The sequence below is a fragment of the Daphnia magna genome, linkage group LG1, assembly GCF_020631705.1.
Source record: "Daphnia magna isolate NIES linkage group LG1, ASM2063170v1.1, whole genome shotgun sequence".
Classification (NCBI taxonomy): domain Eukaryota; kingdom Metazoa; phylum Arthropoda; class Branchiopoda; order Diplostraca; family Daphniidae; genus Daphnia; species Daphnia magna.
Genome location: NC_059182.1, coordinates 1,621,061 through 1,634,601, shown reverse-complemented (window position 1 = coordinate 1,634,601; position 13,541 = coordinate 1,621,061). Strand labels below are relative to the sequence as shown.

Below are 13,541 nucleotides of genomic sequence, written 5' to 3'. Positions count from 1 at the left end.
CGTGTGCCGGTGAAATAGCGGATTCTCATTCGTTCAGCTGAATTCGTGAAGCGGAGGTGGTGCCGCCACTTGTCATCACGTTGACGATCAAGTCACTTTCATTGTCTTGACCAACTTCCGTCTCGAGCAGCTGTGACTGAATCTGCTGATCTCCAGACGGTGACGTCATCGGTAATAATTGATTTTGCACAGCAGACAAAGCGATGAGACCTTTGGCAGGTTCCGCCTCACTTGTTCCTAAGATTTTGTAACGACAAAACGGCCGTTCATTTTGAATTGAATGATTTAGGCAAATTTTCAATTTCCATCTGATCGAGGAAGTCAAATGTGAATGAGATTATACCGTTATTTTGGGTATGCCCATTGTTAGAAGGTGGATTATTCTTTGAATGACGGATCGACGCTTTAGACGTCGGCACCGTCAGCGCCTGATAAATGGAGACATTTTATGTGAAACACGAGAACAAGTGTCAACGGAGAAGTGATATTTTATGGCATTTTTTCTTACTTGTCGGACGTTGCGTTCCGGGTGGAAAATGATGATGTAAAGTTTGGGAGAAAAGAGGCAGGCCAGCGTGACGGTGGCGCTCAGACTGATAGTGACGCTCATACTCGTGATCCTTAGCGGCAAATGGCTCGCCGTACTGCCATCCGCCGTCGTATGCAAAAGAGAATTGAAACAAGAGGAAACGATAGGAATAATGGCGTTGAGTTTCACATGCAATTAAGAGAGAAATTCTAAAGTTGGATGAGTAAAAGAGACCTGAAGTAGATGGGCACAAAGGCCAGCCAGATGACGCAAGTTGTGTACATTGTGAACCCAATGTACTTTGACTCGTTGAAAGCGGCTGGAATTTTGCGAGTCACCACCGCGTAAACGGTGCACAGAAGAATCAAAAGGATCGGATATGCAAACCCCTGTCCATCCATCGGCCATCAATCAAATAATAGAATAACGTTTCAGCAATTGATTATCGACTTGTTTTCTTACCATCATGTAAGAAGCGTCGGTGAATGAGGAACACACGAGCAAATTGTCTTCACGTGTCGGATGAACGTGTTTAGCCACCGACGGTGAAATCCACAGCCACGCCAGCAAAATGAGTCCTATTCAAATAGATGCACGCAAACTTTTGGGTAGTGATCAAACACAATAGTGGCGAAAGTTACATTGAAGAAGATGAAAATGATGTCCTTAACCCCCGCCTATCAAAACTTTCTTTAGAGATAACGTATTCTTTTTTTAACAACGAGGTATGCTTCAATTCAATAGACACCATGGCAACGGATACGTAGTTCCTAGATGACAACAACGTCGCAACAGATCCATTCGTGTTTAGAATTTGCGATGGCATCAGCCCGGAATGTGCCGGTTGACTGTGCCCGACTCATCCGTCCGGAAATGAAAATTCGGGGACATTCGTAAGAGAATATCATCATGCTTTCCATTGTCTAACATAATTGTATTTCGGAGGACAGCAGTTTTGAACAAAAGCCAAGCTGTTGTTTCCAAAGATGGCAAGCTGCTACCCAATTTTTTTAAAAATAGAATTCGCAATAAAAATCCATAATGCAGATTTTTTAAATAAAATCAATAATCGCTAAGAAAGTCACACTTAAGTGGTTTAACTCTAATTGCTTTTTCCTTGTGGATTGCGTCGAGGCCTGGCATCCGGTCGCAGAAAAAATTGCGGGGGCGTTTGTTTTATTGCGGCTGGAATTACGAGATAGTGGTAATAGCTGGGCATGTTCAGTTAAATATCCGGCAGTGATTCCAAAAAATGAGTCGGTCCATTCATGGAGAAAAACTAGGCTAATTGACTTCCATGTGCATGACAGCCTTTTGGTTCACAGCTCATTCTCATCTACGATGTCATCCTGTTCTTTATTGTTCTAGTCCTACACACAATGTCACGTGCCAGTCCCAGACAGCCTACGTCATTTATTTTTTCCATCCCTAGATTTAGAACAGAATCCTCATAACAATTGAGGAAATTTGAGATGATGAAACCCTTGAACGGTTTGTTATTTCCTGAAGATGCAGTTTCAGGGGTTTTTTAGTTGATCGTGGGAGGATCGAATGAAACTGAAGAGTCAAACCTTGGACAGTGACCAGGCCACCACAGATGACCAATTGCGATTTGGGTGAGATGAGTCCCGGTCGTCCTGCGGATTTCTTGCCACCGCGGAAGATGCGGGCGATTCGATTTGTTTTGGTAAACAATGCGGCGTAAACGACGCTGAAACAAAGGCCAATGGCCGTCTGCTGGACTCCGCAAACAATGTCCGTTGGTCGCAGGACAAACAGGAAGGATACCATGTAACAGAGAAGGATGCCACTGAGCAGGACGTAACTCAATTCTCGTCCAGATGCTCTCACCACTGGCGTGTCATTGTGTTGCAAAAACACACCTAAAACCTGTTAGGTTCAATTAGCGTTTTCATTCGTCTTTCTTTATGCATTTTGAATTTAAAAATAAAGGTGGTATTTACTGCAAAGGTGAGTAGGATGCCGATCGTCGAAAATGACATGGCTCCAATGGCCCATCCGGTGTCCGGGCGAAGGTAAACCTCAGGAATGGATAGACATTGACTCCGTTCCGCATTGGGTAGAGTGCCTTGCGGACAAGCTGAGCATTGCGTTTCGTCATCCGGATTCCGGATCTGTTGCAAGTTGTTAAAGAACCTCATTCTAGATGGCGCGGCCATGCTCTTCTTCACATGCAGTTTGTTAGTTATTCATCGACCCGCACGAGCAGTACGTAAATTCCCTTTTCCCCAATAAACGACCACCACAAAAAATTGATTTCACGTCTCCTTTTCCTTACAACACAAAACATCTATTCGTAATATCTGACGACAATTTAAACCCCATCTTCTCGAACATTTTTCACATTCGGCTGCTCAAATAACAGGGCATATTGACTGCGCTGGATCGATTACCGTCGGCAATGCCCTCCAAGTTCACTGGCTCAATACTCAACATCACAGATAGAGAACATAAACACACATGCAAACGTGGAATACCTGATAGAGGACGCATTCGATGCACGTCCAACAACATCCCTCTCCTTCCACATACTTTTTCGCTTGTGACCCGTTGCACGGCCGACTGCAAATAGATTCCGGTGGCATCACCTGATCTCCGCGGAATAGAAGCTCTTCTAGGGACGTTTGTAAATTCACATGTGAAAAAAAAAAAAGAAGATAAAAGAAAAGTCATATGCCATTCTTCTTTTGTCAGCAGTTATGCCCAGGTAAATGCAATTAAGTTAATATTCTCCCTGATTTTTTAAAGTGGAACGCAGATATTGTGCAAAGACCGACATTTCCATTACGTGCAAATCACGCTATAAATCGAGAGCCAATACATTGTGTACAGAGGGATTGAAATAATTCTCTAAAGAAGGTAGAGGCCATTATGTCTAGGTATTATATTTGTTAACTAGCTTTTCTTCTTTTTCTTCCAATACCAATAAAAATAGCATTTCGCTAGAAGGCTTAGATATATAATCCCTCTGGTATTAATAGCAGCGTACTATAGTCCGATATTATCTTCGTCGTTTTGATTAGCTAATGACTCGAGTTTTTTAGAGGGATAACTCGAGAGAGGACAGCACACTGAGCTGGACAATAAAGTGGACACCACTGGGCAGTTAGAACTGGGCAAGGTTGTGAAGGAGGGTCTACAGAGAGCAATAAATTACCGTTCTCATCGAGTTTTAGTTGTCCCGAGTGGTACTCGCCAACTGGCAGCCATCGATATCGACCGGTCGAGACTTGCTTGAAATGAATTAAATCGTAGCGGGCAGGGCCGTCGCCATAATCGTCAAATTGGAAACGATCACCACTCAATCCTTTTAAAGACATTGTTCAATGCAGAGGTAGAATTATGGCAACATTCATTATCCCCCTCACACAGTCGAATAAAAATTCAAATTTCAAATGCAAACATTGGAAATGATTCAAAATTTGAATGCGATTACACACAACAGTTTACCATTTGATTATGCCTGCCGTTTAGTTGGCGTGCAACGTGACGTTTAGAAACATTGTCAACGAGAAATGGATAGGACTTACCTGTGAATTCAACTCGTCTCAGGTACTTGAGCAATTCACTTCCATCGATAGGCACCATTTCTTTGCACAGTCCTCGTTGGCCTTTGCAAACCGTCTGATGCATGTCCCTGAAGATGAAGTGGGAAGGGTACAGAAAATTATTTAAATTCTGGTTCCGTAGGCGATATTCATCTGATTCTGAGATAAATGGGGATGGGTGAGCAAACGAAAAAAGGTGACCCATCACCTTTTTCGGAGAAAACTCAATTGAAGAATTGCATTTGTTTTCGATATTCTGCATTTACTGCAGGAACACCAAAAACAATTTTCCGATAAATTTCGTAGCTTACGCATCCCCAATCCCTTGGATTCTTTTCTATTCGTTTTCATTTTATTCTATCGATCCATTTATTCCATTTTTGTATCTTTATACCCTCGCCCACGATAGGTATTTTTATATGTTGACCAATCACTAGACCTTCAACTGAATCAACTGGCATCTACGTTCGCCTGATTAACTACCATGCAGTTTGAATACTAATGGACCAAATGGACGTTAGATTGTCCGCTAGATTTGGCCGGAGGCAGCAAAAGAATTATAGACGTTATAGAATAGAGAACCAGTTGACGTCTATTGGTTTCCATATTGGATTTACTTGAAAGCATTGGCGAAAGCCATGACAGCGTCGGAGACGTATTGCAATTGTCGCTCGAATTCGGTCCCTTCAGGGCTGAGTTTTTCTCGACCCGTGCACGTCCTCTGCCAATTCTGCGGAATAAGAAATGCTCAGTGAAGACGGGCAAACTTGGAACGCGGCCAGATATAGATGGGGGATATGCTTTGTCTATTTTAATGGTTGAGTAGACTTTACGTATTATGCATCGTTCCAAAGGGCTCACCTGGTTGTAAGGAGTTGGTGGACTGGACGGGTACCGACATTGGAAATGATTTTCCCAGAATTCTGTAAAAATATTTTCAGACGATGAAATGTTGGATTTTGTCCAGTCGATTGAAATGTCAATCAGTGCTACTTCTCAAAAAGTAATTGCATGTTCAAGCAAAGAACAATGGCAGAATGACGTATAGTTAAAGACAATTTCCCAGCAAGACATCCTCCCTCGAGAAATGAATGAAGAAAGAATAATGTTCAGTACAAAGACTCACCAATGAACCAGGGATTGCGCTTGTTGTTGAGTGGCGTGAGCGAAAGAAAGTAATTATCGAATCCCCTAACGGGATGGGCTTGCGGAAGAAAAGCCAAAGTGCCTTCGACTTCTGGTTCGTTGCCTTCGGAGACGAGCAGCCGGCCAGCCCATCCATCAGATCCTATCCAGCTGAAATTGGCCGTCAGATTGTTGCGTCGAACGGCTCGCATCACTTCCGACACTTCCTGATCCGACCCGAAAATGATGACACCTTTCGCTTTCGGTTTCGAGTTCAACTTGTGAACGATGCCATTGTAGGCCGCTTCGCCGGCCACGCCCGAATCCTTCACCAACCTCTCCTTGACAGCGATACAAATGTTGTTCTTGGCCAGCAGCACTTCCAGCTCCTCAAATGCCTGCAGAAAGTAACTTCCATGTGAGTGTTTAGATCCAGTAATACTGGGTCAATATTGACAGGACAAATTGCATTGGCAGTTTTCGTATAGCCGTCGCTGTATAAACAGCAGGAGCCTTTGCTGTTATCATCCGAGTCTACGGTATGTTTGAGCAGTTTATCTTTGCATACATAGGTGCACACTCTGTATACGCAACCTATGGAGGGCTTGTCATTCCACAAGTGCCATCCCTCATAACACGCGATGTTGACGGCTCTAGAGGCCAATCAAACATTTCTCTTTACGCCACGATGAGCGTGGACGAGATTAAACAAATATTGACATCCACCATCGTATTTTTCATTCTTCAACTCCAATCCAACTCCATCCTACCCAGATGCCCAGCCACGTTTTCTTTTCAAGTAAAACGAAACTAAACCAATTGAAAACCAATGCGTCTTCCAATAATAATATCTCGAAAGGTGAGGCTAACGTGCCTGGCAGTCGATACTTGCAATTTGACGACGACAATAAAGAATTATCGATCCGCGTCAGCCCAAAGAATGGAGGATACATTCCCCTCTCTTTCTGTCTCCAAACGTGCGAATGTTGCGTCTGTATATTGACGAGAAAAGTGTAAGGAATTCGAGACGATAAAAGCAAGAAATCTATATCCCAAAAGCATCTCTACCGCAGTCCAATTCTGAGTGCTCGGTGCATCGACTGGAACAGAGGCAACATAAAAATCGAACGATTCAGGCAGAAGGAGAGAGAAAGAGAGAGGGCTATTTAGCAAGAACGTTCCGTGAAGTTATTTGATGGTTCCGCAGTCCTAACTTCTCTACGTATGGTATAGCGATAATTTTCTTAGTTTGAGAACGTCCCCAGTTCCGCTATGGTGATTGCAAATGGATCTAGAAGATAATGTGAAGGGAACTGCAGTTTCAAGAGTGTGGCGCTTATTTCCATCACACGGATTTATAAAACATTTCATTTCAGTGTCTCTGTAGAAATGATTCTTTAAAAAAAAAAGAAAGATACCATTAATTGAATCTTGACGACATGCTGTCAGTTGCACGGTCTATTCGAACCCCCCTACGTTTCTTTTCACAGAAGCTGAATTAAAAAGAAAACTTTGTTCCATTTCTACAGCACGTGTCAGGCTGAACCCCTCCACTATTTTCACTTTTGCCAGCAATTGATGAATCTGCGATGTTTAAAAAAACGTGCAAAGTGTAGAGATCGCGTTATGTAAGGGAAATGGTGCTTACCTTGATACCATACGTGGATTCTTCGTAGAGGATGGAAATGTAGGTCCATTTGAGGAAACGAATCATCTGGACGATGGCCATCACTTGGTGATGGTCGGACGGAATTGTCCGCGTGAAATATTCAAAGCGTTGCTTGTTACTCAGTTCGGGACTCGACGAGAAGAAGGAAACCTTTGAATAGCCACCGGCGAAACGTCAAAACACAAAAGGAAGTGTTACATGTGTCGTTAATAATAGACACACCGGATGTACGGCAAAAAAAGGTTGAATCACCTGGGGGATCCTAAAGAGTCGCAAAAGATTTGCCACCTGGATTGAGGTCACCGAAGACGAGGCGCCCACAACACCAGAGATGACTTTATTCCTCACATCCGGTACTGTCCCGTCCAGACATTTGTAATCTGTGTCGTCGATATTACTTATAGAACCTGCGCAAAGTCAACCAAAATGACAGATCAACACTATACGTCACTGTACCGCCCTATTAATTATAACTAACCACTAAGAGTAGCATATTCCTAGAAATAAACCAAATTCATTCAAATATGGACTATGCAACAGTATGAAATCCCACGCAAGAAGAGTTTATTCTCGTGGTCTAAAAAAAATCCAGCACTTGTAACAGAAGGCCGTGTGCATCCTTTCACTCTATACGTCCAATTTAGATTGGTAAATATCCAGGTGGTCCGCCCAGTACTCTGAATTATTTATGCCATAAAATTCTCATTAATGGGCTAAAAACTTAGCCCACTGAGAAGCGTAACTCGGGGGTTTCAAAGAAGTTGCGCAGAATTCAAAAGTTTGCCAATTTAAACATTTAATTTAATGGCCTACATCATTGCTAAAAGAAAAGCTCTTCAATAGAGCGGAAGATGATTGCTTTAAAAATTGAATTTGTGAGCTAAACTTTCAGTTCTTTTCAAATCATCTTTAATAGTACCTTTGACGAATGCGACGGCCTGTTCCAGTCCGTACGTGTCCTTGTCGCAATCGTCCAAGATGTGAGCTCCGATAGTGAAACCGACCGTGCTGGACAGGATCGGATTGATTTGATCGATGGTGAACAACATCGTCTCCAAAGCCTTTTCATTATTGTTTGTTCAAACCCAACATTTGCAATGAATATCTTTGCCAATATAACTCGTGAAAAGAAGATGTCTTACCTGAATGCCACCTTGCGGCATGACAGGTCCGCAGGTGATGTCATCTTGTCTTTCGTGGATCATCATGAGACCACCGAGGATGAGATCACCTTCCACTTCAGACGCTTTTTTCGTTGGCCAAGTGAAATTGAACGGGGGTCTCGAGTTTGACGTCGCATGAAGTCGGCCAATGACCAGCAACGTCAGCGCCATCATCATTAGGATAAACGTCCGGAAGGAAGACCGGTGGTAATGTGGCATTATTAGTTTTCTTCTTCTGGCTTTCTTTATTTGTCACAATGTCTGATGACACTAGTCTCTTCTTTTTTTATTTTTTTATATTTTTCTGATAAGCTTCCGGGGCGGGGCCAACGTCTCACCTGTCATTAGCCGTCAGCGGTTCCGGAGCAGCTTGTAAATGAAGCAACATCAGACGAGAACAAAGTTCTTACGTCACATCCAATAAAAGAAAGAAACAAGTCAGTTGCCAACGTAAAACTTTATACGTGATATTTTCTTACAGTATTAGTTCTTTATCTATAATTAGCTTTAACTTGACTGTTTCCTTTATGACGCAATCCAATCCGTTTTCGCATTGATAGTCGTCCACTTACGTTCCAGACGTTTTATTGCGCGATGTAACGACGGCAATCATCAGGTGTTAACGCACGCGTGAAACGTTAACGCTTAAAAATAATTCTATACCTACAAAATACGCCGATACATCGATAAAACACAAATATTTTCAACTGATTTTTTAAAAATCTGATTGACAAAACGTTGAGTGGGGTTCTATTTCTCCGCCGTTGGAATGCCCCATTGCCACGTCAAATCGGCTGGTTATTTCCGCAGACTATTCACGTCATCCTTTCCACAAATTGTGATTGCGTGTCCTACTTTTTCTTCGAATTGGCCTTGCCAATCTTAATTGCTATAACCGTCAGCAAAGGGGAGAGCTTATTGAGATATCGATTTTCTCTTTAAACGGTTTCTCCAGCGATGCCTTCGACACACAAAGAATCGAAACAAAAGCCGACAGATGGGCTGTTCAAACGGCGAAAGGTATTTGAAGTGAAAAAGAGAACTGACTGTTGCAGAAAAAACAAGGGACGCGTGCACCACTAGTGCGTCATTCGTTTTTCAAATGTCCGTTAATCATTGATCGAATAGGGATGAATACAAGTCTAGTGATGCTAGACTCGTAGGCTATTCATATCTCGCGTTTGCTATGCAATTCAAACGGAACGATATGGTCGATGTCGTCCATGTTTTTGGGCAACGGAAAACCAAAACGGATATGGCTATGCACCAGAACTTTATACCCACAAGCTTATCGAATGTCGTGCATATTGAAATAAATCATGTCGTCTTTTGTCACACAGCATCTGAAAACGAAATACAGGCCAAAAAAAAAAAAGATCGATTTTTTTGAAGGATGTCCCCATCACGGTCACATCTATAAACGCGAGATTAAACGAGACAATCTTTTGTGTTAATATGCAGGATTTTTTTTTTTTTCATGGCTGATGTTATCATCAGGAGGGAATCAAAAGCGATAGGCTCCGACAGCTCCCGCACGGTGAAAATAACGTAACCCTTAATCTCTTTTCGATTGGAGCCTTACGGTGTTACAACACAGCGTGATGTTGGCTCATATTTTTAAAGCTCTGTAACTACAACACATAAGGACCTACCAGTGATAGAATGAAAAGGGAAAGAAGGATGGCCAAAAATCTTATAGTATCTCGACATTTTATTGAATTCCTATTTGAAATTCGCCAAATTTTCTTTTCTTTCTCTATTTACCAACAGCAAATAATCGCATTTCATTCAAGTCCCAAAAACATGTGAAATCGTCTTTGAAAAAATATATTTTTTGAATTGATTTATTTCGCGTGCTGTCACCGCGTTCAAATGAAAACGGCCATCAAAAGACATTTTCACACACACGAACGCCAATATTTAAATTCGTTCGTCGGCACAATTGCGGTCGGTCTCGTGCGTCCCAATCGATTTGCCCTTTGCCGATGATTTATAGCGAGGCGACTTTTTGGCCCCCTCACGATGATGCCACAGCTGTTATATAGCCGATGGTATAAATCTGATGGCGTAGCTATTACACCGCCTAACAATGGGGAGCCATCAGAAACGACGGGATGTGATTCTGATTGAAGATACAGAACGTCATGTTTGCCAGGGCCATCCCCCATCGTTTCGTGTCTACTTATATTCTTGGCCATCGTCATCATCCGCTCAATCACCGGATGGTTTGCTTTCTCCTCAACAACCCAATAGTCGTTGTGTTGTTGTTCTGTATATGTTTGCACTGGAGCCCTGATGATGCATGCACTGATACTAGCGCGCAATGCTCTTATCAAATTGATCGTGCCGAGCAGTTCAAACGGGGCAGACGGAGAATTTAAAACAACATCAGTGAACATGAAGGATTCACGTCAGCAGCTATCGCAGCTCACGAATTTTTTTAAAACGCTCTCACGCGCTTTCACTTGCATTTTTTGATCTCCGTGGCCCGATGCGGCCTACGCAAACATGACGGCAGCTATACAGACAATCACAAGAGGATTTTATTAGGCGTCAGTCTTTTTAAGAGAAAAAACAAAATCGAAGAAGATCTAACAGAATTTTGGAGTTATCTATTCTTGTTTTCCCCTTCCGTAGGTGCGCATCATCAAAAGACTCAGGTTCGCTTTGATGCTGGACGCCTTTTATTTTTTCAAGTAAAGTTTTTGAATGTGCACCCAAGTGAAATGAAATAGCCCTGAATAAGTAAATTCAATAATTGACTCTCTCAATCGAAATAGCTTCGCTTTATACTAAGAAAAAAAGGGGTTAATTCATTATATCCTAATGTTTCTTTTTTCGCCTTTGTCGTGCAGGTTTTACATCGGCGCTTTAGTAAAGTGGCAGAATTAGCCAAGCGCGGACAAGCTGTCTCGTTTCTAATAGTTGACGGTGTACACACAAAAAAGGATGAGAGTCAAGTGCTGAAACTGCATCCAGAAGCGGAGAGGTCGGTCTTTCGAGCTAAGGGCTTTTCGAGCGAGTGCGCCGAGATTAAGAAAAGGCATCAATGCACACACGCCATCCAAAAAGTCTAAATGACTCCGTTCCCAAAAGGCGCTATACTTGATTAAGAATGAGCAAAGCGCGTTGCCGATCAATAGTCGGAAATAATTTGTTGGTAGAAAAATAAAACGAGCGCCGAATGGAAACAAATTATTTATTCAATATACTCACATTGAAGGCGTCATTTAATTTGTCCACGAAGAGAACGTCAAGCGCGAATGACCATCTGTTTTTCTTTGAGGCAACTGTTTTAATTTTTTTTAAATTTTAAATCCACATCAAATGGTCCAAAATGTCCAGAAGCAAAACACCAGAGTTCACAATGTCAACAGATTTGATTTTCCAAGAGACAAAATAAAATGTAGAGATTGATCGCAGAATCAAAATGGAACTGGCCGATGGAAGTTCCGGTATCTTAAGAACAGTCTCCATATAAAGCATCGTCAACCGTCGACCGACGCAAAACAACTTGGTATATCAATGAAAACGACAAGTGGGTCGACTCTTTTGGCCTTTGCCATCGCCTGCGCGTGCGTCTTTTACCTAAAACCCTTCCGCGATCACCGTAGACTATCAGTGGGTTCATTGAATAAACGGGGCCGCTAAATAAAGATCCCCCTGAAATTAACAAAAAATTTGATTGCATCAAAATTCAATTTCCAATAGTTTGTTTTCGGTTTTGATCCTGTTCTTTGATGTGTTTCCTTATTTTGATACTTTAAATAACTAGTACACGATTTTCTGCTATTATAGAGACAAGCGTGAGCCCCAGTCCTCTCGTTCAAACGCGTCTAGACGTGACTGGCGAGGCTTTCTTTTTCGCAACGAGGAAACAAAAGCAAATTCTTTAGCGACACATAAAATGCAATCGCTAAACGAAGAAGGCAAACAAATAAACGTTACCAACAAGTTTGCTTTTATTGCTCTTGTTACGCCCCCGACAATTGTCTATTGCCGTTCCACATTGTTGAAGCCCACAACACAGAAGGGCGACATTGAAATTTCTTTTACGCGTCACGTAGGCAGCAAGTGAATTCGTGAAACATTTGGCACGCGGCAGTAGCTCTTCCGCCCAGTTTTTGGGTCAAGGATTCCTCCGTTCTTTTATATACGAAACATTTGTGACGGGTTACAAAAGAAACAGCTCATCAGCTTGAGCAAAGATTTGAAATCCTTGTACCAGATGACATTGCAAGAGCCTATATATTTAACGCGATTAATACACACTGTCGGTCGTATGAACGCGATTCATAGCAGCAATGACCGTGGGATGGTATAGCGACACTTGGCTTACAGAAAGGCGAATGAATTGCGGAAATCGTTTGAAGTAAGGCCGTTTTTAAATGGATGTGATAAGAAGGAGAGAGAAAGCGGGACAGTGTGCAATCAAGTGATTTGAGTGAACTTCTTAAAATGAAAGGACCTTGATTCTTTGCACAGGTTACAGGTGTTTCTTTCGTATAAATAGGCGACGGTCGACGCATTTGCAACGACAGTTTCAACACGGCGACTAGCTGGACAGCTCCAATATGAATCGCAATCTGGTAGAGCAATCTGAATATTTATTTAATTATAATATTTTCTGTAATCATTTTTAAATCTAATTTTTAAAGGTTGCAGTTTTCGCGCTCTTGGTGACCATGTTGATTGCAGTGGATGGTAAACCTATTTTCGGTTTGCTGGACGGCTTGTTTGGTCATGACCATCATCATCATTACTACGGTCATGGTCACCATGGTTACGGACATTACGGTGGTTATCCAGGTCTTTACGGAGGCTACCCAGGTGGCTACTATCCTCCTTACGGATATGGCGGCTATCATTACGGCAAATAAAACCAAACCCCGTAAAGGCCAACGAATCAAATTCCACCTGAATGCAAATTTAATTTAAATATTCGATCGCAATGACCAGTTATTCAATTCAATTTTTTTAAATAAAAAATAAAAACAGTACAATTTCAAACTCGTAAATTTGTATTCAAATCAAATACCTTTATGAACAAAGAATGGGCCATCACATCAACTGTGTTATATCATGAAAAAAGACGTTGGGTGAAACTGTTGGGTATTGATTTCGAAAACAAGTTTCCATCGCTTGGAGCGCACGTCATCAAAGTCGAAAGGAAAATGATAGTAGGCGTCTAACTATAACTTTCAAAATCGGAAATTGACAGAGAAAAGTTTAGAACCAACTACGCCCCGTCCGGTTAGTACTTCTTTTAACGAACGTGAACATTTTTTTTTCGCTCTTCTTTTGTTTGTCTATTGGGAAACACTTTGTCACTTAAACGTGTATGTCTCGTTGCCACGGGAGTTGATGCCAACGTTCCATCAAACAGCTTCCGCATCGACCCCGGTGAAGCTCATCCGCATTTACCCCGATACACTTTCGTTTCCAGCGGAAACATAAGTCCAATAAAAAAGGGGATAGCATTACAT

General features: G+C 42.1%; 2 protein-coding genes across 4 annotated transcripts in view; one reads left to right on the top strand and one right to left on the bottom strand.

Annotated features, from left to right (window-relative positions):
* LOC116918429 (metabotropic glutamate receptor 2) overlaps nucleotides 1-11,823 on the bottom strand; it is a 32,702-nt gene extending 20,879 nt beyond the window's left edge. The window contains exons 1-16 of one of the 3 annotated variants that reach the window (XM_045167976.1): nucleotides 11,272-11,823; nucleotides 8,035-8,460; nucleotides 7,812-7,953; nucleotides 7,145-7,299; nucleotides 6,872-7,042; nucleotides 5,225-5,621; nucleotides 4,960-5,021; nucleotides 4,716-4,828; nucleotides 4,081-4,187; nucleotides 3,708-3,857; nucleotides 3,028-3,161; nucleotides 2,494-2,664; nucleotides 2,101-2,419; nucleotides 992-1,107; nucleotides 764-918; nucleotides 509-644 (exon numbers count right to left, since the gene is read on the bottom strand). In XM_045167976.1, coding sequence (XP_045023911.1) covers nucleotides 509-644; nucleotides 764-918; nucleotides 992-1,107; nucleotides 2,101-2,419; nucleotides 2,494-2,664; nucleotides 3,028-3,161; nucleotides 3,708-3,857; nucleotides 4,081-4,187; nucleotides 4,716-4,828; nucleotides 4,960-5,021; nucleotides 5,225-5,621; nucleotides 6,872-7,042; nucleotides 7,145-7,299; nucleotides 7,812-7,953; nucleotides 8,035-8,274 — 2,568 coding nt within the window. In that variant the 5' untranslated portion in view covers nucleotides 8,275-8,460; nucleotides 11,272-11,823. Of the gene's footprint in view, nucleotides 1-508; nucleotides 645-763; nucleotides 919-991; nucleotides 1,108-2,100; nucleotides 2,420-2,493; nucleotides 2,665-3,027; nucleotides 3,165-3,707; nucleotides 3,858-4,080; nucleotides 4,188-4,715; nucleotides 4,829-4,959; nucleotides 5,022-5,224; nucleotides 5,622-6,871; nucleotides 7,043-7,144; nucleotides 7,300-7,811; nucleotides 7,954-8,034; nucleotides 8,461-11,271 lie in introns of all 3 variants that reach the window. The other 2 variants (XM_045167974.1, XM_045167975.1) reach the window with 2 other exon arrangements.
* A 693-nt stretch (nucleotides 11,824-12,516) lies between these two features.
* LOC116920974 (neuropeptide-like protein 31) lies at nucleotides 12,517-13,065 on the top strand. Its single transcript, XM_032927168.2, has 2 exons — nucleotides 12,517-12,644; nucleotides 12,714-13,065. The coding sequence occupies exons 1-2, from the start codon at nucleotides 12,630-12,632 to the stop codon at nucleotides 12,933-12,935; spliced, it is 237 nt and encodes a 78-aa protein (XP_032783059.1). The 5' UTR covers nucleotides 12,517-12,629; the 3' UTR covers nucleotides 12,936-13,065.
* The last annotated feature ends 476 nt before the right edge of the window (nucleotides 13,066-13,541 follow it).